At 41.8% G+C, this 25,656-nt stretch overlaps 1 protein-coding gene across 13 annotated transcripts in view; it reads left to right on the plus strand.

The window, feature by feature from the left end:
• LOC145346825 (focal adhesion kinase 1) overlaps window positions 1-25,656 on the plus strand; it is a 572,567-nt gene that overhangs the window by 518,658 nt on the left and 28,253 nt on the right. For all 13 annotated transcript variants that reach the window (XM_080194620.1, XM_080194613.1, XM_080194612.1 and 10 more), the window contains 2 exons: window positions 24,715-24,777; window positions 25,496-25,535. In XM_080194620.1, coding sequence (XP_080050746.1) covers window positions 24,715-24,777; window positions 25,496-25,535 — 103 coding nt within the window. The remainder of the gene's footprint in view (window positions 1-24,714; window positions 24,778-25,495; window positions 25,536-25,656) is intronic.

Raw genomic sequence — 25,656 nt, forward strand, 5'->3', positions numbered from 1 at the left:
CCAACGAAAACAACCCTAGATCCCTCAGTCTCTCCTCATAGGACCTCCCCACCATACCAGGCAACATCCTAGTAAACCTCCTCTGCACCCTCTCCAACGCCTCCACATCCTTCTTGTAATGCGGGGACCAGAACTGCACACAGTACTCCAAGTGCGGCCGCACTAGAGTAGTGTACAGTTGCAACATTACACTGCGACTCCTAAATTCAATCCCCCTACCAATAAACGCCAAGACACCGTACGCCTTCTTGACAACCTTATCTACTTGATTCCCAACTTTCAGGGATCTATGTACACACACACCTAGATCCCTCTGTTCATCCACACTATTCAAGGTCCTCCCGTTAGCCCTATACTCGACACATCTGTTGCTCCTACCAAAGTGAATTACCTCACACTTCTCCGCATTAAATTCCATCCGCCACCTCTCGGCCCAGCTCTGCAACCTATCTAAGTCTCCCTGCAGACTATGACACCCTTCCTCACAATCTACCACACCTCCAACTTTGGTGTCATCAGCAAATTTACTAATCCACCCAACTATACCCTCATCCAGATCATTAATAAAAATTACAAACAACAGTGGCCCCAAAACAGATCCCTGAGGCACACCACTCGTAACTGCACTCCATGATGAATATTTACCATCCACCACCACCCTCTGTCTCCTATCTGATAGCCAATTCCTGATCCAACTTCCTAGATTACCCACAATCCCATACATCTGCATTTTCTGCAGAAGCCTACCATGGTGAACCTTATCGAACGCCTTACTAAAATCCATGTATACCACGTCAACTGCCTTACCCCCATCCACCTCTTTGGTCACCTTCTCAAAAAACTCAATAAGGTTAGTAAGGCACGACCTACCCGCTACAAAACCATGCTGACTATTTCTAATCAATTCATTACACTCCAAATAACTATAAATCCTATCCCTAATAATTTTTTCTCTTTGATCTTTTCATCTCTTTGATCTATAACTCCCCCCAATACCCTTCCATTAACTAAGTAAGCCCTGCCTTGGTTTGATCTATCAAAATGCATTACCTTACATTTATCTAAATTAAACTCTACATGCCATTTATCAGCCCGCTGGCCCAATTGATCAAGATCCCGTTTCAACCCGAGATAACCTTCTTCACTGTCCACCGTGCTACCAATCTTGGTGTCATCTGCAAACTTACTAACCATGCCTCCTAAATTTTCATCCAAATCATTAATATAAATGACAAATAACAGTGGATCGCACCAACCCCTGAAGCACACTGCTGGTCACAGGCCTGCATTTTGAAAAACAAGCCCCTACAACCACCCTCTGACTTCTGCCATCAAGCCAATTTTGTGTCCATTTAGCTATCTCACCCTGAATCCCGTGAGATTTAACCTTGTGCAACAATCTACTATGCAGTAACTTGTCAAAGACCTTGCTGAAGTCCATGTAGACCACATGACTGCACTGCCCTCATCTACCTTCTTGGTTATCCCTTCAAAAAACTCAGTCAAATTCATGATTCATGGCTGAAGGACTAATCTATTTTTGGAGGAGGTTGGGAATGTAACATGAAATGGGGAAATGGAAAGACTCATAAAGAGTAATGAAAATGTTGATTTTGGTGCTTTGAAGGAGAAGGTGGTTGAGTGGGACCTAATACAAAAGATTGTGTTTTTGCCATATTTGAACCTGTGAACAGTGGATCTTGGGAGGGCAGCAAGACCATTACAGAAAAGAAATCTGTTGGTAAATGAAAGCATGGATATGAGTTTCAGTGGTTGTGGAGTGGCACAAAGGCAGAGATGGAATTGTTATGGAAACTGGTAATAAGTTGTCTTGGTAGTGAATAAGCTATGAGGTTTTGAGGCAGCCCTCTGGTTGAACTGGATACTAGAGCGGTGCACTGTTGGTTGCCCGAGTCAGCAGCCAGGGAGGAGAATTGAGTCAGGCAAAAATCTGGGTGTTTTTTTTCCCTGGAACCCGAATGAGACGTTTGAATCTCTCCACTGTTGTAATGAGGGCTGTCATTTTGACGTACTCGCCAACATTTATCCCACCACCAACATCACAAAGCTGTTATCTGGTTATTACTTAATTGCTATTTCTTGGTCCTTGCTGAACACACATGGGCTGCCATGTTTCCTACATTACAGCAGTGTCTACTATTCAAAAAAAAATTGGCTGTAAAGTACTTTGGAATGCACAGATGTTGTAAAAGATACCAAACAAATGGAAGCTTCCTTGCTCTTTGGCTGTTCTGTCTAAGCTTGGGATCATTTTGACTCGCCTTGAGATTGGGGTGGAACAGAATTCAGGGAAGTGCAGCATACTGAGAAAAAATGCATTATGCACATTAAGGACAGGAGATGAATAACTTGCATTGTGCTTTCAAAAACATACATGTTCAAACTCCTTTTTATACGCTTGCACATTCCATTCTTCTTCCATTTCTTTTTGAGGAAATTGAAAACTCAAAGTTTATTTGGATGATTGTGATGAATTAAGCGATTTTTGTTATTTGATGGTGTCTGGACTAAAGCAATATAATTTTATTATAGTGAGCGAAAGCGTTTTTTGTGCGTCTTGTTCAAATAGCCTCTGACAACAATAACAGTATTTGGCATCAGTCCTAACTTTGCCATATTTCCCATGCACTGTAGTGATCTTCCAGTGAACTGTGTAGTTCGAATCTTTCATACCCAAAGGCACTTGGGGGACTTTACTTTGGGAAACAAGAGCTTAGTCAGACATTCTGAAATTGGCTGGAGAGTTGTCTCAGAATGATTCAAGCTACTGAATTGCTAAATAAAATCTGAATGTTCATTCTATATTTAACCTACAAGTATGGTATATTTTGTACCCATTTTACATAGATGCATAAAGCCTTCAGAACAAAGTGGCAATTTAGCCCAATTTGTCCACGCTCCCATTTATACTCCACAAGCCTCCTCCCAGCTGAAGCTGTCCCTTTCTCCCTCATGTACCTATCAAGGCTCCCTTCAAATGCATCTATAATATTTCCTTCTATTCTAAAGAGTATTCTACTCTTTGGGTAAAGTTTCTTACGCATTTCCTATTGGATTTATGAGTGACTACCTATCCCCATAGTGGGGACATTTTTCAAATTCACCCAATCAAACCTTTTCATTATTGTAAAGATCTGTACCAGGTCATCTATCAGTCTTCCCTTTTTGAGAGAAATGAGAAGACTCCCAGCCTGCTCAGTTTTTCCTTGCAGTTCTGGTTTCATCCTTATGAACCTTATTTGTACCCACTCTAATGCCCACTTATTTGTACCCACTCTATTGTACTTTTTAATAACATGAAGACCAGAACTATGCATAATATTTCAAATAGCCAAAGTTCGTTTACGCTTAATAATTTTGCTTTTCAATTTAGTTTTCCTTATTGAGAAAACCATCAAGCTTAATTTGTGCTTCAGAGCCTTACAAACTTGAGTTGCTACTTAGTAATTTTTTTTAATGTGTCCTGAGATCACTTTGTTCCTCTAACCTGTTTGCATTCTTGTTCAATAGAATATTGCTCCCCCATTCTCCCTATCAAAATGCATGACCTCATACTTAACTATATCACAATTCACTTATCAATTACGTGCTCATTCTGCGTGTCTTTATTTTGACACATTTTTCCTTTGTGTTAACCACACCTCCCAGTTTTGGTGCTGTTCTCAAACTTTATCTCCAATTCCCAAAACTATTGCTTAAATAGCAGTGATTCTTGCGCCAATTGCAGTAGAACACCACTTCCTACTTTCTGTTTTTGGCTTGGTATCTATTTTGCTACCTTCTGCCACCTAACCTTTACCATCAGTCCGCTGGACAATAGGAACTTATTTTGAAAAATCTAAATATATTACATCTTGTCTATGATGTTGCTTCAAAGTATTCAGTAAATATGTCAAGTTTAATCTTCCCTTTCAAGAGCAGTGCACTCTACTTTTTGTTTTGTATATGTTTTCCTATTGTCATCAGCCCTTTACTATACTCCTTATACACCTACGACTGTGTGGCCAAATTCCTCTCCAACTCGATTTTCAGGTTTGCTGATGACAGCAAAGTAGTGGGTCAGATGGCGAATGATGCTGAAATGGAGTACAGGAAAGAGTTAGAGAATCTGGTGAACTCATGCGATGACAGTAATCTCTCTCTCAATGTCAGCAAAAGCGTAGTGGAGGATATGCCCCTGTCTACATCAATGGGGATGAAGTGAAAATGGTTGAGAACTTCAGGTTTCTAGGTATCTAGATCATCACAATCTGTCCTGGTCCCTCCACGCTGATGCTATAATTAAGAAACCCCACCAATGCCTCTACTTTCTCAAGAGGCTTAGGAAATTTGGTGTGTCTGTTATGACTCTCACCAGCTTTTACAGATGCATTAGAAAGCATTCTTTCTGGTTGTGTCACAGTTTGGCATGGCTCCTGCTCTATCCAAGATCGCAAAGAACTACAATGGGTCGTGAACAAAGCCCAGTTCATCGCTCAAACTAGCCTTCCACCTATTGACTTCCTGCTGCCTCAGGAAAGCAGTCAGCATAATCACAGACTTCACACACCTGCCATTCTCTCTCTCACCTTATTCCATTGGGAAAAAGATACAGAAGTCTGAGGTCATGTACCAACTGATTCAAGAACAGCTTCTTCCCTGCTGCCACCAGAACTTTGAATGGACCGACCTCATTTAAATTGATCTTTCTCTACACCGTAGCTATGATTCTAACACTACATTCTGCACCCTCTCCTTTCTTTCTTTAAGAAAGGGGCACTTTATCTGTGTAGCGCACAAGAAACTATACTTTCCACTGTATACTAATACATGTGACAATAACAAATCAATTTCAGTGAAGGTTATCCATTATCTTTCCAATCATCACTGTTAAGCTAACTGTTCTATAGTTCCTTGAATCTGTTTTAGTTCCCTTTTGGAATGGAGTAGCATTGGGTGTTTGACCTCAGGCACTGTTTCCTTTTCTAATTTATTTTCATTTATATGTGATGTATTTGCCATCTCTTCTCCAATTTCCATTAATATGTGATTATGCAATCCATCTGGATCAGATGTTTTATCCTGTGAGTTTGATTATTTTATCAGTGGTCTGCTCCCCACCACCAAATTTCTATATTCACTGTTTATTCATTCTTCTTTTCCATTGTCACCCCCACATTGTTAGTCACTTTGTTAAGTACTGAGAGCCTGATTTTCCAATCCTGCCCATTGGCAGGACCTTCTGATCATATTGAATGCGACCCATCTGTGGCTGGGATTCTGCCAGCAGCCAATAGTGAGCCACCTATGCCAAACAGATCTAGGTTTTTAAAATAGGGATTTGGAGAACAAAAATAAACAGGAAATCTTGAACCTATTGAAAACAATAATTAGACCATAGTTGGGGCTTTCTGATTTTGAATGCCTAATTTTAAGAAGGATATCATAGCTGTGGAAAAGGAACAAAAAATTGCAAACATGATACGAAGGATTAGAGACTTCAGTTCTGCAAAGCATGAAAAACAGTTTTCCTTAGAAGAAAGCTTAGGAGACGTTTTAAATTAAATTTCAATAAGGTAAATCAGGAAAAAACTTTTATTCCTCTCTTTTATGAGTTAGTAACTAAAGGGCCTCAATTTAAATCATCACCAAAAAAAAATGAAGGGAAAGGCTAGGAGATATTTTTCCCACACTGCAGGTTTTCTAATCCCTTACCACAGGTGCAGTGGGTCACATGCCCTCCTATTTATAAATGTCTGATTCGATCATAACATTGGAAAAGAGAACATTGGAAAAGAAAATGAATTAATCAAAATAAATAACAAAACTGAAGTTGGTGTTTTGCTCTGAGCTTGTTCAAGGAACAGCTACTGCGTGTCCTTGGTAAGTATATACCTTTCAGGCAGGGAGGAAGTGGTCGAAAGAGGGAATCATGGTTTACTAAAGAAGTTGAATCTCTTGCGAAGAGGAAGAAGGAGAATTATGTAAAGATGAGACGTGAAGGCTCAGTTAGGGCACTTGAGAGTTACAAGTTAGCCAGGAAGGATCTAAAGAGAGAGCTAAGAAGAGCCAGGAGGGGACAAGGTGAAGCCTTCCATTGTTTGCTGGAGCAGACGAGTGAAGGAGCAGAGAGACAGCTAAGATTTTACCTGTTAAAAACCAGTTTAAAATAAGTTTAAAGCACTTTGTTCTTTGTAGAACTGTTTAAAGCATTTATTTATTGTATTTACTGCTTTAAGAATTCTGAGGGAGTGGTTAGCAGGCAGTTGTGGTTCATCAGATTTAAATATCAACTGACCACAAGGTGAAGCCTTCCATTGTTTGCTGGAGCAGACGAGTGAAGGAGCAGAGAGACAGCTAAGATTTTACCTGTTAAAAACCAGTTTAAAATAAGTTTAAAGCACTTTGTTCTTTGTAGAACTGTTTAAAGCATTTATTTATTGTATTTACTGCTTTAAGAATTCTGAGGGAGTGGTTCGCAGGCAGTTGTGGTTCATCAGATTTAAATCAGCGCCAGGTTTAAAAGGAGGCCTGGTGTAGACAGCGGGCAGCGTCTGAGCGGGCAGCGGAGTGAGAGGGAAGCAGAGTGAGCTACTAGGGCTTAATATCAAAAAGGGCTGGAAAGAAAAAAGGCCAGGTGAGTTTGTTTGAAAAACAAAAAAAAACAAAAAAAATTTTTTCAAAACTACTACAGTAAATAATGGAGGGGCATGTGATGTGTGGTTTCTGTATGATGTGGGAACTGGTGGACCCTAGGGTTCATCCCAGTGACCATGTCTGCAGTAAGTGCAGGTTGCTGAAGGAGCTCCAGCTCAGGGTAAATGAGCTGACCTCTGAGCTACAGACACTGAGGCTCATCAAGGGGAGAGAGGGTGCCATTGTCAATGGGGTGCAAGTGACATCCACCCCCCCTAGACTGGCTAACTCTAAGAGTCAGGGACAAGAGGGGGCTACTGGGAAGAGGAAAGGGGGTGAGGAGCAGAGGCCTCAGCCTCTTAATCTGCATAACAGGTTTGAGGTTCTTGCTTCCAAGTTGGACGATAACGAGGCAGGTGAGGTTGGTGAGCAAGCTGCACACGGTACAGTGCTGCAGCAGGACATAGGCAAAGAGAAAACGAAAAGGAACGTAGTAGTTATTGGGGATAGTGGGGTGAAGGGTATTGACACTGTCCTTTGTCACAATGACAAAGTGCACAGAAGGGTGTGTTGTCTGCCTGGTGCTCGGGTATGGGATGTCGCAGCTGGGCTGCAGAGGAACCTGGAGTGGGAGGGTGAGAATCCGGTCGTTGTGGTACATGTGGGTGCCGGCGACGTAAGCAAAATGCAGACTGAGGATCTGGGGAGGGAGTATGAAAAGCTTGGAATGGAATTAAAAAGTAGAACCGACAAGGTGGTTATCTCTGGGCTACTGCCTGAACCGTGTGCAGATGGGCGTAGGGTTGACAGGATTAAGGAAGTGAATGGGTGGCTCAGGGATTGGTGTGGGAGGAATGGGTTTGAATTTATGGGGCATTGGCACCAGTATTGGGGTAGGTGGGACCTGTTCGGGAGGGATAGGGTTGGTCTGAACCGTGCTGGGACCAGAGTGCTGGCGAATCGAGTAAAGAGGACTGTAGACAGGGCTTTAAACTAATTATGGGGGGGGAGGGTGTGAGGGTAGGTGACCTTACGAGGTCTAAAGTTAAGGAGAGTGTACATGTAAGGGAAGAGGCCGAGGATGTCCCAATAATAGAGGGAGTAGGGGGCGTGAGTATAGTTGGTGGCGTTGCGGCAAATAGGGTCCAGGTGAAGGCTGGGATGAAAGCACTTTATCTGAATGCACGAAGCATTCGGAATAAAGTGGATGAGCTGATGGCGCAGATCGACACAAATGGATACGATCTGGTGGCCATTACAGAGACGTGGCTGCAGGGTGACAGGAACTGGGAGCTGAATGTACAGGGCTATCAAGTGTTTAGGAAGGATAGACAGGAGGGAAAAGGGGGGGGCGTAGCTCTGCTGATTAAGGATAGCATCACGGTAGTAGCAAGGGATGATATTGGAGCCAAGGAGCAGAGGGTGGAATCGTTGTGGGTGGAGATTAGGAACAGCAAAGGGAGGAAGACGCTGGTGGGTGTCGTCTATAGGCCCCCGAATAATGATCTGGAGATGGGGCGGGCTGTTAACGCGCAAATAAGTGCGGCGTGCAGGAATGGGACGGCCGTAGTTATGGGGGATTTCAATCTGCATATTGATTGGTCGACCCATGTTGGACGTGGGGGGCTTGAGGAAGAGTTCTTGGAATGCTGCCGGGATAGTTTCCTCGAACAGTGTGTGTTGGAGCCGACGAGGGAGCGAGCTATCTTGGATCTGGTGCTATGTAATGAAGCGGGTAGAATTAGGGACCTTGTGGTGAAGGATCCTCTTGGGGAGAGTGATCATTGTATGGTGGAGTTTCTGGTGCAGATGGAGGAGGAGAAAGTGGGTTCCCGGACACGCGTCCTTTGTTTGAATAGAGGGAAGTACGGTAGGATGAGAGAAGAATTGGCGAATGTGGACTGGGAGAGCGCGTTGGAGGGAGGGTCTGTTAAGGAGCAGTGGAGGATCTTTAAGGAGATCTTTCTTGGTGCTCAACGGAAATTTATTCCGATGGTCAAAAAGGATAGTAGGAGGAGAGGTAATAAGCCGTGGATAACAAAGGAGGTGAAGGAAAGTGTTAAACTAAAAGCGGAGGAATTTAGAGTAGCTAAGAGTAGTGGGCGAGAAGAGGATTGGGAGAGGTTTAAATGTCAACAAAGATTGACAAAGAAGTTGATAAGGAAGGGTAGGAGAAACTATGAAGCTGGGCTAGCGCTTAATATAAAAAAGGATAGCAAGAGTTTTTATAAATATATAAAAAGGAAGAGGCTGGCTAGGGTGAATGTTGGTCCTTTAGAGAATGAGAAAGGGGACCTAGTGGTAGGGGATGGGGATATGGCTAAGGTATTGAATAACTTTTTTGTTTCTGTCTTCACAGAGGAGGACGTGAATAATTTACCGGGTGTTAGCGATAGAAAGGTGGTAGGACTGGAGGGTCTTAATGACATTACTGTTACTAGAAAGGCGGTGCTCGACAGACTGGAGGGGCTGATTGTGGACAAGTCCCCAGGACCGGATGGAATGCATCCGAGGGTTCTGAAAGAAATGGCGGAGGTGATAGTGGATGCCTTGGTGGTTATTTTCCAAACGTCGCTGGATTCCGGGGATTGCCGGATGATTGGAAAACGGCTAATGTTACGCCGTTGTTTAAGAAGGGTGCCAGGCAAAAGGCGGGGAATTATAGGCCGGTTAGTTTAACACCTGTGGTAGGTAAAATGTTAGAATCTGTCATTAAAGAGGAAATTGCGAGGCATCTTGAAGGGAATTGCTTGATAGAGCAGACGCAGCACGGTTTCATTAAAGGGAAGTCGTGTCTGACAAATTTACTGGAGTTCTATGAGGATGTGTCTAGGGCGGTGGATAGAGGAGAGCCGGTGGATGTGGTCTTTCTAGATTTTCAGAAAGCGTTTGACAAAGTGCCTCACAAGAGGTTATTGCAGAAGGTCGAGGGACATGGAGTTGGGGGTAGGGTGTTAGCGTGGATAGAGGATTGGTTGTCAAATAGGAGGCAGAGAGTGGGGGTCAACGGGTGCTATTCGGATTGGCGGATGGTGACTAGTGGAGTGCCCCAGGGGTCGGTGCTGGGGCCTCAGCTTTTTACCATTTTTATAGATGATCTGGAGGAGGGAACCGAGTGTAGAGTGTCGAAATTTGCTGATGACACCAAGATTGGGGGAACGGCAAATTGTGCGGAGGGTGTGGAGAGTCTTCAGAAGGATCTAGATAGGCTGGGCGAATGGGCCAGGAAATGGCAAATGGAATTTAATGTTGGCAAGTGTGAGGTGGTCCACTTTGGTAGGAAAAATGGTAGGAAGGACTATTACTTACGAGGCGAAAAACTGCAGCAGGCGACGGTGCAGAGGGACCTCGGGGTCCTTGTGCATGAGTCGCAAAAACCCAGCTTGCAGGTGCAGCAGGTGGTCAGGAAGGCGAATGGGATGCTGGCCTTCATAGCGAGGGGGATTGAATATAAAAGTAGGGAGGTCTTGCTGCAGCTGTATAGGGCATTGGTGAGGCCACAGCTGGAGTACTGTGTGCAGTTTTGGGCGCCGCACCTGCGCAAAGATATCTTGGCCTTGGAGGGAGTGCAGAGGAGGTTTACTAGGCTGATACCGGAGTTGAGGGGGTTGAGCTATGAGGAGAGGCTGAATAAACTGGGCTTGTACTCGTTAGAGTTTAGAAGAATGAGAGGAGATCTCATTGAGACGTATAAGATGATGAATGGGATGGATAGGATAGAGGTGGAGAGACTCTTCCCGCTCAAAAAAGACAATAGGACTAGGGGGCACAGCCTCAAGATAAAAGGGGGGCGGTTTAGAACGGAGTTGAGGAGGAACTTCTTCACTCAAAGGGTGGTGAATCTCTGGAATTCTCTGCCCGTTGAAGTGGTGGAGGCTGCCTCGCTAAATATTTTTAAGACGCGGGTTGATGGGTTTTTGATAGGAGAGGGGATTAAGGGTTATGGGGAGAGGGCGGGAAAGTGGAACTGAGCAGCGACAGATCAGCCATGATCTTATTGAATGGCGGGGCAGGCTCGAAGGGCTGGATGGCCTACTCCTGCTCCTATTTCTTATGTTCTTATGTTCTTATGACATGAGAAGTCTTTGGCAAGTAGGATCAAGGAAAACCCTAAAGCTTTCTATTGGTATGGCAGGAATAAAAGAATGATTAGGGTAAGATTAGGGCCAGTCAAGGACAGTAGTGGGAAGTTGTATGTGGAGTCCAAAGAGATAGGAGAGGCGCTAAATCAATATTTTTCGTCAGTATTCACACAGGAGAAAGACACTGTTATCAAGGAGAATACTGAGATACAGGCTATTAGACTAGACAGGATTGAGGTTCACAAGGAGGAGGTGCTAGCAATTCTGGAAAGTGTGAAAATAGGTAAGTCCCATAGGCCAGATAGGATTTATCCTAGGATTCTCTGGGAAGCTACAGAGGAAATTGCAGAGCCTTTGGCTTTGATCTTTATGTTGTCTTTGTCTACAGGAATAGTGCCAGAAGACTGGAGGATAGCAAATGTTGTCCCCTTGTTCAAGAAGAAAAGTAGAGATAACCCTGGTAATTATAGACCAGTGAGTCTTACTTCTGTTGTGGACAAAGTTTTGGAAAGGATTATAACAGATAGGATTTATAATCATCTAGAAAGAAATAATTTGATTAAGGATAGTCAACATGGTTTTGTGAAGAGCAGGTCGTGCCTCACAAATCTTATTGAGTCCTTTGAGAAGGTGACCACAGAGGTGGATAAGGATAAAGCAGTTGATCTGGTGTATATGGATTTCAGTAAAGCGTTTGAAACACGGAAACATAGAGCAGTACAGCACAGTACAGGCCCTTCATCCCTCGATGTTGTGCCGAGCTATGTCCAAACCTGTGATCGAGCTATCCCACTCCTTATAATTCTGGTGTGCTCCATGTGCCAATCCAATAACCACTTGAAAGTTCCTGAAATGTCCGACTCCACTATCACAGCAGGCAGTGCATTCCACAGCCCAACCACACTCTGAGTAAAGAATCTACCTTGGACGTCCCTTCTATATCTCCCACCATGAACCTTAAAGTTATGCCCCCTAGTAACAGCTACATCCACCCAAGGAAGTAGTCTCTGCATGTCCGCTTTATCTATCCCCCTCATCATCTTATAAACCTCTATTAAGTTGCCTAATAAGGTTCCCCACGCTAGGCTATTGCAGAAAATATGGAAGCATGGGATTGAGGGTGATTTAATGGTTTGGATCAGAAATTGGCTAGTTGCAAGAAGACAGAGGGTGGTGGTTGATGCAAAATGTTCATCCTGGAGTTCAGCTTCTAGTGGTGTACTGCAAGGATCTGTTTTGGGGCTGCTGCCGTTTGTCATTTTTATAAATGACCTGGATGAGGGCATGGAAGGGTGGGTTAGTAAATTCGCGGATGACACTAAAGTCGGTGGAGTTGTGGACAGTGCAGAAGGATGTTGCAGGTTACAGAGGGACATAGGTAAGCTGCAGACCTGGGTTGAGAGGTGGCAAATGAGTTTGATGTGGAAAAGTGTGAGGTGATTCACTTTGGAAGGAGTAACAGGAATACAGAGTACTGGGCTAACGGTAAGATACTTGGTAGTGTGGATGAGCAGAGAGATCTCCATGTCCATGTGCATAGATCCCTGAAAGTTGGCACCCAGGTTGATAAGGTTGTTAAGAAGGCATATGGTTTTGTTAGCTTTTATTGGTAGAGAGATTGAGTTTCAGAGCCATGAGGTCATGTTGCAGCTGTACAAAACTCTGGTGCAGCTGCAGTTGAAGTATTGTGTACAGTTCTGGTCACCGCATTATAGGAAGGATGTGGAAGCGTTGGAAAGGTGCAGAGAAGATTTACCAGGATATTGCCTGGTATGGTGGGAAGGTCTTATGAAGAAAGGCTGAGGGACTTGAGGCTGTTTTCGTTAGAGAGAAGAAGGTTAAGAGGTGAGTTAATAGAGGCATACAAGATGATCAGAGGACTAGATAGGATGGACAGTGAGAGCTTTATTTCTTGGATGGAGATGGCCAGCACGAGGAGACATAGCTTTAAATTGAGGGATGATAAATATAGGACAGACGTCAGAGGTAGGTTCTTTACTCAGAGAGTAGTAAGGGCGTGGAATGCCCTGCCTGCAACAGTAGTGGACTTGTGAACATTAAGGGCATTTAAATGGTCATTGGATAAACATATGAATGATATTGGAATAGCGCAGGTTAGATGGGCTTTAGATTGGTTTTCACAAGTCGGCACAAAATCGAGGGCCGAAGGGCCTGTACTGCGCTCTTATGTTCTATGTCCTGAATCTGTGTGTGGGGAAAGGTCTTAGAGCAGGCCACATAATCACCCTCAGCTCGATCGACACAAAGACCTGGCCGATAGAGAAGAGAATACAAACAATTATATAGAATCGCATTTCTTTAAAAAAAAAGTTTTGCATTTTGATCCTTTCCATTTATGAAATTGCTACTAATGTTTCTGATATAACCTGTAGCTAGGCGATAAGCTTTTTAACTGTCAGACCAACCCCTGGTCCATCTAAATTATATCAAGTCATATAAAACTCACTGTTGGATCTATTTCTGTTCTTGAATTAATGTGGTTTTGTGAGCAATGCTAAATGCCAACTTCTCTATCATTGTCCAAATTTATTTCAGTAATGATAACTGAAAAGGGTCCTATTTATCATGGGATTTAACCAGTGAGAAAGGGGAGGTGAAGTCAAGATAAATTTAGGCCACTTGCTTCTTTAATGTCATAAAGCTTTGTTTATGTTCATAAATCATGGGTTAGACCTAAGCATTCTGGACACCACAATTTAGAAATGATGCCAAGGCTTTTCAGAGGGGATGTACCAAAATGCTACCATGGTCGAAAGGGAAGCTTGGGTTGTTTTTCTTAAAGTAGAGAAGGTTAACAATGGATTTCTGTGGAGTTGCTCAAACTTATGAGTGGATTTGTTACACTTGATAGGGGGAAACTGTTTCCACTAACTGGTAATTAGAATTATTTTATTTGCACGCTGTTATGATCTGGAACGCATTGCCTGGAAGGGTGACAGAAGCAGACTTAAAAAGAAAAAATGCACAACTATGAGTAAAGAATAAGTGGGACTAATTCGATGCTGTTCCAGAAAGCCAGCACAAGCATAACGGGCCAAATGGTCACCTCCTTTGCTGTATGATTCCATGTTGTCAGCACAGAGATCACATTCCATCAAGGGCAGAGTGACCTAAATTGAATGCATTCCCCAGGGCTTGTTTCGCAGGCTGCCCTTCATTAGTTCATCTGCCAAAAGTTATTAAATAAGTTGGTTGATGGCTTGACTTGATTCAGCTAAAGCTGACAGAAGGTCAGGTTATCATTTTTTTATCAGGCCTAATGCTTTGTTTCCCAAAAAGAAAGTGTAATTTTTCATAGTTCAACAAAGAGGAAATGAGTTTCTGCTAAAACCAAGATCAAAATAAAGTATAATCCCTTCACTGCCATTGTTTTTTTTTTACTTAACCAGTTACTACAGTTCTTCTATAATTTTACGTCTGAAAATTAACTTGAGTTTTGGATTACTGGAAACTTAACAGAAAATCTCCAAAATTGCGGCTGTAATGTGTTTCAAGATTTTGTGGATTTTTGTGGTTTCAATGAAGTGAATAGTAAAAACCTAAGTCACCAATGGAATTGAAGGAATTGCATGCATTATTTTTCTTACTGAATGTCAGGATTAGAATTGGGTGGTTCAGTGCGTTCTCCCATTCGCATTGTCACAGATGCAGGTTTGTGACCGTAGATTCCCACCAACATGTTCCTGACCTCAGATGTGCTGTTTGGAGTTAGGAGGCAGTGGCTGAGCAGAGGTAAAGCACACACCTGGGACTAGATGGTAACCAGATTTACTTTCTAGCAAACAATTGCAAGCATCACCAACAACAAAAGCTTGCCTTAGAAAAGCATTTCTGAGGTGCTCACAGATAACTGTAAGTGACTAAAATGTTGAGCTAGAAGGGGAGAGTTTTAAGAAGAACTACCATAAGCTTGGTTAAGGAAATTTGTTTTTAAAAGATTTATCAAAGGATAATAGAGGAATGGAGTGGCAGAGAATTTCAAAGGAGTTTTAGGACCCAATAGCTAGAGGCTCTGTACGAATAATTTTCTCTTCATATGTGGGTGTAGCTAAAAAAAAATTGGTATTTATTGCCCATCCTTAGTTGCTCTGAGAAGATGCTGTTGAGCCTCCTTGTGTTGTCTGTATTTTTCACAAGTATTTAGTGTAACTGAATGGCTTTGTCAACCAGTTTAAGAGTCAACTTTGTTGATGTGGAACCCAGGTGAGGATAGCAGTTTCCTTCACTGACTGTCCTTCATCAACCAGCTGGGTTTATACAAAAACCTCCAGCTACATGCTTAATTGATGTAGGGGTAAAGGTGAGCAATGTTGATGAAGTTGAAATAATTATAGAATAAGTAGTGTTTGAGATGGAAAGGATGTAGAATCTAAAGTTAGGCTGAGGGACGTGTTGTGAGAAGTGTGGAAGCTAGACTGCAGCAATTCAAGCAGGGAGTTATGGAGCAGTAGATGTCAGTGCACCTAAAAGATGTTAACACATTCACGGATATTAGAGACAAAGTGTTAGTCTGAGGTGAAGCAATAAATATTGAGGATTGAAGGTTGGAGAGTGTTCTGAGAAAATAGTTTCCAAGGGAAGCGGAATAGTGTCTGAGCATGGTGTACGAGAAGACCTTGGATATTCAGGACCAGTGAATTAAAAATTAAGATATGCCTCAGACAGTAAGATTGAGATGGGGGGAGGAACTGCAGCAAGATTATGATTTTTCTGAACTACCAGCATCTAAGAATACGCACGCTAACTATTGAGTCAAACATAAATCTTTTACAGCTGAATCGGAAGTAAAGTGTTGCCTAAACATACAAAAGCAAGAAGGCTATTTTATCAATTTTTTTAAAAAAACAGTCGTCTTGTCTTTCAACCACAATATTAATAGATTATTGTATAAAGTTAAAGACTGGCTGTCTGATGTGGTGGATTCAAACAGGGTGTACTGGATGTTATTGGTCAGGGTACCTAGGGTTGAAAAGTTTTTCTTTTTATAAAAAAAATCCTCCAATCTTTCCTGTACATACTTTAACTGCCAAAATGAAAAATAAAACAGATTTTTATGGGTTTTGGAATTATGCCTGGAAAATATGCTGAGAAATATCCTCAAAAATTATAGTCCTTCACAACATCTGTAAATGCTTTGAAAAACACTCCTCCCCTTTTTGTGAGATTTTCGTCCTTTAATTACCTTGAATGGCTTCTGATAGATAAAATTTTGTTTCTTACCTGTAATTGCTGCTATTTCCAGATTGGATGGAACAAGAGTTTATAGTTTAACTACAACAACAATTAAACAAATTCTAACTTTTCTTATGACTGTAAATGCAATCTAGAAATGCTAGATTGGTTGGAAAAACTTGAAATGTCAATGGAAGATTAATAGTGCTCAGCTTCTCCCTATTTGGAAATGCTGCTTGGAGAAATATAACTGTGCTGACAAGTTATCTTGGCAAAAGAAGATGTTGTCTTAGTCTGGAATGTGTGGTCATAGCTGCTGGCATTGTGTTCTGGACTGGAGACAAGTTTGTCGATAATGGGTTAAAACCTAACATAAATTCTGCTGCAGAAATTTAGCAGCGATGTACAGAGGATAATGGCAGCCCTCAGCACATCAAGCAGCACCTGTGGAGAAAAAAAAACACACATTATTTTGGGACAACGCCTGAAAAATTTAGAATTAGAGAAAAGGTGGTAGAGAATGAAATGGGCACGGGGCTGGGAAAGAGGCGAGGGGAGGAAAAGTCAAAAGGAAATGTCCATAATGGCATGGAAGGCAGGAGAGATTAAATGACAAGGGGTGATGGTGCAAGCCAGAAGGGACAAGAAAAACGGTCTAAAAGAGATGTAAACGGGAATAGCAGAATCATTACCAACAGCTGCTGTCTGAAAAGTTGGGGGCAGTGATTAGGATCTGAAATTGTTGAACTCAATGTTGAACCCTTAAGCATGAAAGCTTCACCGAAAGATGAGGTGCTGTTTCTCGAACTTTCTTGAAGAAAACAGTGTAGAGGTAGAAGTTTAAAAAGACAGACGACCAGAAGATCAAGGTTATGTTTGCAGATTGATTGGAGGTGTTCCACAACACAATCAACATATGTGTTGGTGACCCCACTGTGGAGAAGACCACATTATGAGCACAGAATACAGTGTTGTAATAGCAAATTAAAAACCTGGATTATGTGATCCTACTAGGAAAGGGCTATGTGGGGAGGAGCCATAACATAGCATGGGAAGGTTGAGGTTTGTAGCATGCACATTGTCTTCCCACCACTGTGCCATCTTGCTAGCAGATGGTAGCCAGCCCTCACACCCAGAGGCCTATTTACTAGCCATCCAAAGGCTTCTTCCTGCTTTTGCTGGTATTTTGCTGGCAGTATGGGGGACTGCAGTGGAAAACCCTGGGAGGCACTCTTTGAGCCAGGTAGAGCTCCTCTGCTGTAGCAGCAATGGGTTCCATGCAGCAACAGTCCCACTTGCTCTCACCTCAGCAAGAGCTGCCTGGCTGGTCCCTAGATCCAACATACCTGAAAATGAGACACATGTCCAGTGTTGCATCCTCTTCAGGTACATCGCCATCATTGGCCACTGCTGAAGTTGATGAGATTTTGCGTGAGGTGAGTGGCTGTGCTTAGTGGTGATGACAGCCATGGCATCACTAATCAGGTGAGGACTCGGGCCCCACTGACTGTCAAAATCAAGTAACCCCCTGCCCTTTTGAGCTCCTCAGCAAAGCCTCTGCTAGAAAAACTTAATCCTGGCCACTTTCTACCTGGAAACAATGATTGAGGCTTGAGTGTTGGCAAGGGAACTGATGGTGTAGAGATATTATCATTGGACAAGTAATCCAGAGACCCAGAATAATGTTCTGGGACTTGGATTCGAATCCCACCATGGCAGATTCAATAAAAAAAAGCAATCTGGAATTTAAAAAATAAGACCATAAGACACAGGAGCAGAATAAGGCCACTTGGTCCATTGAGCCTGCTCCGCCGTTCAATCATGGCTGATATTTTTCTCATCCCCATTCTCCTGCCTTTTTCCCATAACCCCGATCCCCTTATTAATCAAGAACCTATCTATCTCTGTCTTAAAGAACTCAATGATCTGGCCTCCACAGCCTTCTGCAGCAAAGAGCTCCACAGATTCACCACCATCTGACTGAAGAAATTCCTCCTCATCTCTGTTTTAAAGGATTGTCCCTTTAGCCTGAGTTTGCCTCTCTGGTTCTAGTTTTTCTTACTGGTGGATACATCCTCTCCACATCCACTCTATCCAGGCCTCACAGTATCCTATAAGATCTCTCCTCATCCTTCTAACCTCCAACAAGACCCAGAGTCCTCAACCGTTCCTCATATAACAAACTCTTCATTCCAGGGATCATTCTTCTGAACTCTTTCCAAAGGCAGCAGATCCTTAGATGTGGGGCCCAATTGCTGTCCTAAAAATGACCCTGAAACCATTGTTACTATGGAAGGAAATCTGCCATTCATACCTAGTCTTACTCCAGTAATGTGGTTAACTCTTAAATGACCAAGCAAGCCACTCCATTCAAGGGCAATTAAGGATGGGCAGCAAATGCCAGCGATGCCCACATCCCATGAATGAGTTTTAAAAGGGCTGCTTGCATGTGTAATTGCTGTAGAATGGGGAGGTTGGGGATGATTGGAGACTATCATAGAGAGATCCTTCTCTGGGGGGGGTCGGCAAGGAGTGGGAGATGCAGTCGAGCAGAAACCTATAGAGGTTCTCAGAGTTTGAGAGCAGTCATATGGGGAAAATGGACAAACATATTTGAAGGCCAGGTTAACCATGTTTCTTTTCACTGTATGTTTCATAACTGAAGTCCAATGGGTACCTTGGCAAAATATGTATTTCTTGCAAACTTGCTGTCATGTTACTCCTATGACATTTGTCTTTTTGGACGTGTGAATCAAATAATGATGACAGTTACAGTATTGACAATATGTGCAGTATTGAGCCACTTGCATGGACCCGTCAGCGGATGGCCAAGATTCCTCCCACTTTGTTTCAGATATACTGGGCAACCAGTGTTCTAAATGAAGATGGTCCAGCTGGACATAAAGCAAGAAGTCTGCAGAACTCTATACCAATGCACTTCATTAGTTTATCTGCTCAAGATCTCATAGCTTCTTTCTGCATACTGGGATTCTAAGCTTTAGCTCTCAGCTAATCCAGACCTGAACCTAAGGCATTCAGATTAGTAGGTTATGTCCATCTGGTGAAAGAGTGTAGACTCCGTATCAAGCAAAAATTCTTAGCTGTAAATTACTTAGTAGCTTTATTTGAATCCATTTTCTGCCCTGCCAAAATTATTTAGAGTAAAATTATTATTGTCCAGCATGTGTGAATAATGGGTGGTGCCAGTTAATAAAAATGCCATTAACTAAAAGTTCTATTTACCAATCTGCAATACAGTGTAATACTTTTCATATGAACTAATATGCTAGTACTCAGGAAGTAGAGAACAGCATTATTTTTTGCTTTCAACTTTCAAAACTACATTAAAGCATAAGTATAAAATAATTACATTGGTTTTATTTATTGTTGTTACATGTTTTAGTATATAGTGAAAAGTATTGTTTCATGTGTGCTATACAGACAAAGCATATCATTCCTAGAATACATAGGGGAGAAGGAAAGGAGAATGTAGAATGTAGTGCAGAATGCAGTGTTACAGTCATTGCTAGGGTGTGGAGAAAGATCAATTTAATATGAGGTAAGTCCATGGCAGCAGGGCTGAAGCTGTTCTTGAGTCAGATGGTATGTGACCTCAGACTTTTTTGTCTTTTTCCCAAAGTAAGAAGGTAGAGGAGAGTATGTCCACAGTGCGTGGGGCCCTTAATTATGCCAATTACTTTTCGAGGCAGCAGGAAGTGTAGACGGAATCAATGGATGGGAGACTGGTTTGCGTGATTGACAGAGTATAAGTTCAGATTCTGGATAACTTTGTGATTGCTTCCTAAAGTTGATAAAGTGATGATTCATATTAGGGGAACATCAGAAATTCTGGTTAATAGAGAATTCCAGGTGGTAAAGTGCTGGATAACACAAAAGTTAAATGTAAAATGTGCAAATGCTGGTCTTCCTGCAGACCATCCCAGCCATAAAATAGTTACTTACAGTGAATGCAATCTCTGAAACCTAATGCGATTGAATATACTTAATGTGGATTTAAAAATGGGACTAATTCTGCTTTGGTTTAGTATCATAATTAGATTAATCTTGGGTAGAAAGTATCATCCTGCAACTCGGAATATGAGAAATAGAGGAACAAACTGACTAATAAATTCCATTGAAGACTAAAATTAATCACGCAGCCTTAAATCTTCTTTTCCTGTCTGAAGCACATTTGGCAAGGCAGTGCAAATCACTTTACAGTTAAGACATGCACAGAATATAGGAGCTAACACTGCAGGGCAAATGGGTGTGGCGCTAGGAGAGTGTGTTCATATAATTGCTTTGTAGGTCATTGCAAAGATTGATAGAATTTTACTCATTGTGTAAGGGGTTTCTTTGAAATATTCTGAAAACTTTGGAGTTTTAACAACCCAGCCAAAAATCATAGGAGTTTACAGCATGGAAACAGGCCCTTCGGCGCAACTTGTCCATGCTGCCCGTTTTTTTTAAAACCCCGACGCTCGTCACAATTGCCCACATTTGGCCCATATCCCTCTATATCCATCTTACTTATGTAACTGTCTAAATGCTTTTTAAAAGACAAAATTGTAACCGCCTGTACTATATCTCTGGCAACTTGTTCCGGGCACTCGCCACCCTCTGAATGAAAAAAAATGCTCTTTTGGACCCTTTTGTATCTCTCCCGTCTCACCTTAAACCTATGACCTCTAGTTTTAAACTCTCCTACCTTTGGGAAAAGATATTGACCAACTAGCTGATCTATGCCCCCAATTATTTTGTAGACCTCTATAAGGTCACCCCTCAACCTTCTACACTCCAGAGACAAAAGTCCCAGTCTATCCAGCCTCTCCTTATAACTCAATCCATTAAGTCTCATAGCATCCTAGTAAATCTTTTCTGCACTCTTTCTAGTTTAATAATATCCTTTCTATAATAGGGTGACCAGAACAGTACAGAGTATTCCAAATGTCTTGTACAACTTCAACAAGACGTCCTGACTCTTGTATTCAATGTTCTGACCAATGAAAGCAAGCATTCCGAATGCCTCCTTCGCCACTCTGTCCAAGTGTGACTCCACTCCCTGCCTGCTGCAGTTGTAAATGCGCCTAGTTTGGGGGCGTTTAAGAGATCCGTGGGTAGGTTTATGGATGAAAAGGGATTGGTTTAGGTTAGAGGGTCATTGTTTTTTAACTGGTCGGCGCAACATCGTGGGCCGAAGGGCCTGTTCTGCGCTGTAATGTTCTATGTTCTATGTTCCACTTTCAAGGAGATCTTCGGTGGGACTGGATGATGCCATCAGCAGGCAGGGCTGGAAAATCCCACATCCCAGCAATACAGTGCAAAGCTATTTTTGCAGTGTCCCCACTTGCATTGCAATGAAGTTTAGGCAGCCAGAGATTGTCTATTCACGGAGAGTATCGATTCAAGGACAAGTAACAATTTCTGCAGAAAAGAAGAGCTTGCATTTATATAAAATTTCATAATGCACATTGGACAAAAAGCATTTTCACATTTGTTTAATTTTGCTTTGAACTGTTGTCATCCAGACAAACACAACAAAATATTTTTCTATATTAAGATCCCCCCAAAAACAAATGAGGTGGTGACAGTGATTGGCACAGCGTGAGCCCCAAAAACTATGATGATGTTGAGATGGAAACACAGTGGAGGGCACAAACCCTCTGCTCACCACATTTCGGTGAGGGGGGGGCATGTGTGCAAGAAAAAGGTGCATTGCCGCGAGAAAAGGGGGTTGGTGCATGCGTGCATACATGCATGCAAGGGAGAGAAGGGGTGCGTGCGTGCTTGTGAGTGAGAGAAGGGGTGCAGTTCAGGTCAGGACCTTCAAAGTGTTTTATGGAGCCCACCTGGATCTTAAGTTTTTCATCCTGAAGTTGGCGAAGGTAAAAGGTTTAAAGTTTTTATTTATTAGTCACAAGTAGGCTTACATTAACATTGCAGTGAACAACTCACCACATTCCACAGCCTGCTCAGATACACTGAGGGAGAATTTAGCACGGCCAATCAACCTAACCGGCACATCTTTCGGACTGTGGGAGGAAACCAGAGTGCCCAGAGGAAACCCGTGCAGACACGGGGAGAACGTGCAAACTCTGCACAGATAGTCACTCAAGCCAGGAATTGAACCCAGGTCCCTGGTGCTGTGAGGCAGCAGTACTAACCACTGTGACATCATGATAAGCATGATATGTTTCACTTCATGTATGATTCAAATTACCCGCTAGGGAGCTTCAATCAAACAAGGTTTATTTAAGAATATCATTAACATGTATGGAAAGAGAATTAGCAATAACATTTACCAATTAAGAACAAAAACAAAACAACCACACTAATGTATATCTCTTAACAAATACATCTAAGATGTTCCGATCAAACCAAAGCCCTCCATAGACAAAATCCTTTAAACAAGTTCAACACAGAGAACCCTAATGCTCACGTGATATGGAATTGAGTCCTTTGGCTGAATTCTGCAATTCTCATGACAGACTCAAAACAGTTTGAAGTCAGAACAGCTTCCCAGAGCACTGGGGAGAGACTCTCGGCAAGCCACTAGGTGCAGAATCTTTCCTTCATCAAGACAAGATGCATTGCTTTCAGCTACCCAGCAGAATTTCCAAACCAGGGGAGAGAGATAGAGAGACTTTTCAGCTTGATGCCCCTTCTAAAACTTCAAATTCAAACTGCAGCCCAATAGGAAAAAAACTTAAATTCCCTAGGAAGAGAAAAATACCTGCCCAGAAACCATGACCTTTTCTCCTTACAATGCAGGACCATAAGACTAATCTGAGTAAACATATACAACCCCTAGTTAAAAACTGCTTAAGGAACAATAAAATGACTCCTCATGGACAGCCTGGCAACAAGGCTGTGAGCTGCAGAGAGCATGATTTTTTAAAAAACTCTCGAAGGTGCACTATGTCCACAAGGGGACCGTGCGCACAGAAGTACTTGGACATGTGGTTGAAAGAAGTGCGTGGGCGTGCGCGTGGGAGGAGTGCGCGGACGTGCGGACGAGAATAAAATTTTAACATAACGTCAGATATGAGTTTACTCATTTGCCCCGTCCCATCCCCAGTGTGAGGAAAATTGAAATGCGGCTTGCCGCATGAAAATGCTGGTTTAATCAATGGAAAGAGCTAACTAATGTGTCATCTAAAATGTGAATGAGTCTGCTTCAGGAGAATGTTTTCACCTTTTAAACTGTAGCTATTATGTAAGTTTGTAGAAAAACTATTTCCATACAGTCAAACATTCATGTTTCTAGCTTTGTAATTCACTTTTGCCTTGGGTTAGCACCCAATATGATATCATATTGCCTCCAGAATTTCCATATAAATGCAGCGTTATGCAGCCATCTTCACACAGATTCAAGGAATGTAAACATGGACCTTATGGAAAAATATTATCTTTTTTAAGTCGGTTAAACATTTTGATTATATTTCCATCTTCCTCTCAGAAACTTAGGACACAGAAATTCAACGTAATTCTATTTTGTGCTTATTAAAACAGTAATCTCCTGTGCCCGATCTCCTCTAAGTGCAGCAACAACCAAATTGAAATCCAGTGACTTGTAACTCTGCAAGGTCACTTGCCTGTAATGACCACTATGTATCTTGCGTATGCAAATCAGAAACCTCACAGCAGTTCTTGGACCCCATTCAAATGCGTCTGCAATTGTGCCACTGCCAGCTGTTCCACATCTTTATTCTATCCAGGGCTGCACGTACCCCAGGACTAACTGGGGCCTGGATCAGATTTGAAGCTGGTCAGAATGGCAACTTGGCTCACCCGTTGAATCCAAATGAGGCCCAAAGCCCGTTTTCAATTGGACCTCAGTGTGATTTCTTTGGGCGAACTTTCTATTAATACATCTCAGCACAAGTTAAATTTCTTCCCCATTCTACTGGGAAATGGCCTCTGTTTCAATACATAGGCACTGTTATAAGGTCAGGGGAGTCAATCAAGATTTGTTTAAATAAAAGGCGATCTGTAGCAAACCTCAATATACCAAGCTATTGTAAGAATGAAGACTTCTATGTTGCTTAAAATCAATTTCAAGTACATAATTTATATCCCTCTTAAAACTGTATTCACATCACATTTGCGTTGGAGAAAAAAACAGTTGATCCAAATAAAGACATTGGTCACAAACCAAATATTTAAAGTATGAGCTTAAAGAAGAGACAAATAATTAATAGATCACAAACAAGACGTTCCCATGGGGATGAGGTTTGGGACAAATTGATTACAGACTGGGACAAATTGATTGCAGACTGTGTCAGAACCAGAAATGGAGTTCACAGTTTTGGATTTAGAATTGACCCTATTTCTTTCACTGCATTTTGAACTTTACCATTCCCATACTGATGAAATGAAGCACCATCATCATATCGTAAGTAAGCAAGAGCTTGTTGAATTTATTAAGTGATCAGTCTAATTTTAAATGTTCTTAGTCCTGTAAGTTGTAATTGAACGCATTTTCTGTATTTCTGCAGCCAAGTAGATGTAAGCCTTCCTCTCACAGGAAGCAGGAATTAATGCATGTCATTCTCATCCTGTGTATGTAATTTCTGCTGCGAAGGGAAAATAAGCTGCTGTGTCTCTCCCAGACAAATATTATGCTATGGAGGTTTTCAGGTCATGTGTTGGAAAATTGGTAAAGTAACCACTTTTGAATTTGAGTTGTTTGCATTTAGATTTTGCTGGACTGATTTCCACTGCCATCTGTGCAGCAGAAATAACATAAGGCTACGAACATAATCTGAATATTTTAATCTCTGCCTTTTAATTTCCTTTACAGAAACCTGATCCAAGATCCATGAGAAACAATGTTGATCGAGATGACGGCAGTCCACTGGATCCAGTAAGTTTTTCTAGTACGTTATTTGTGGCACGAGTAGACTTTCTCTCTCTGATCAAGGGAGGGAACGATGTCTGACTTGTTTATAATTTTAATCACAGATGGTTTCTGTCTGTATTTAGAGGCATATACAGGGTGTGATTTTAAATTGAAGTTTTCATTGGAAAAACCAAATCAGTCTTGGACAAACCTACTTCCCCACTAAATTGCTTTTGCCAGTTACCATACAATGTTGTGCATTGGCATTTTATTCAGAAAATATTTTTTATGAACTTGTAAGCATCACCTGGATGTCACTATTAGTAGATCATAGCAAGTCCATATATTAAGAAAGTCTTGGAATCTTGGCTCAAAGATTTCTGAAGTGTAGCCTGGTCTATAGACACCAAAATAGACAAGTTAGTTCAATTGTCACATCATCTGGTGTCTGCAGCTTAAATGATCGGGATGTTGAAAATGAAAAAGCAAGTTGTCCATCTCTGGAATAATAATATGTTACCTAAAATTGCGAGGGCAAAAAAAATCAATCAAAATATGAGTTTTTTGCTGCCGGGAAAACTAAGGACAACTTTCAATCTTGTTTTTCAAGAGTTTCAATTAAAAGCTAGCATTTAACATAAATTGTCTTAAGTAATGTAATTAGATGTAAATTAATATAAAAATATTAAACTAATCAGATATTTTATTGTATTTGTATTTTTATGCTTCCATTTTTTTTTAGAGTGGCAATCAACACATCTATCAGCCTGTAGGTAAACAAGGTAAGAATTGAAGTCTGCCTTCAACACAAAGTTTTAATTCTTTTGCTCAAGAAATGGGTATAGATTTTAGAATGAAGTTTCAATGACCGATTTCAGATCCTACCAGAGAAACCAAGTAAAA

Source organism: Carcharhinus amblyrhynchos, chromosome 8, assembly GCF_965287045.1.
Source record: "Carcharhinus amblyrhynchos chromosome 8, sCarAmb.v2.hapA, whole genome shotgun sequence".
Taxonomy (NCBI): Eukaryota; Metazoa; Chordata; class Chondrichthyes; order Carcharhiniformes; family Carcharhinidae; genus Carcharhinus; species Carcharhinus amblyrhynchos.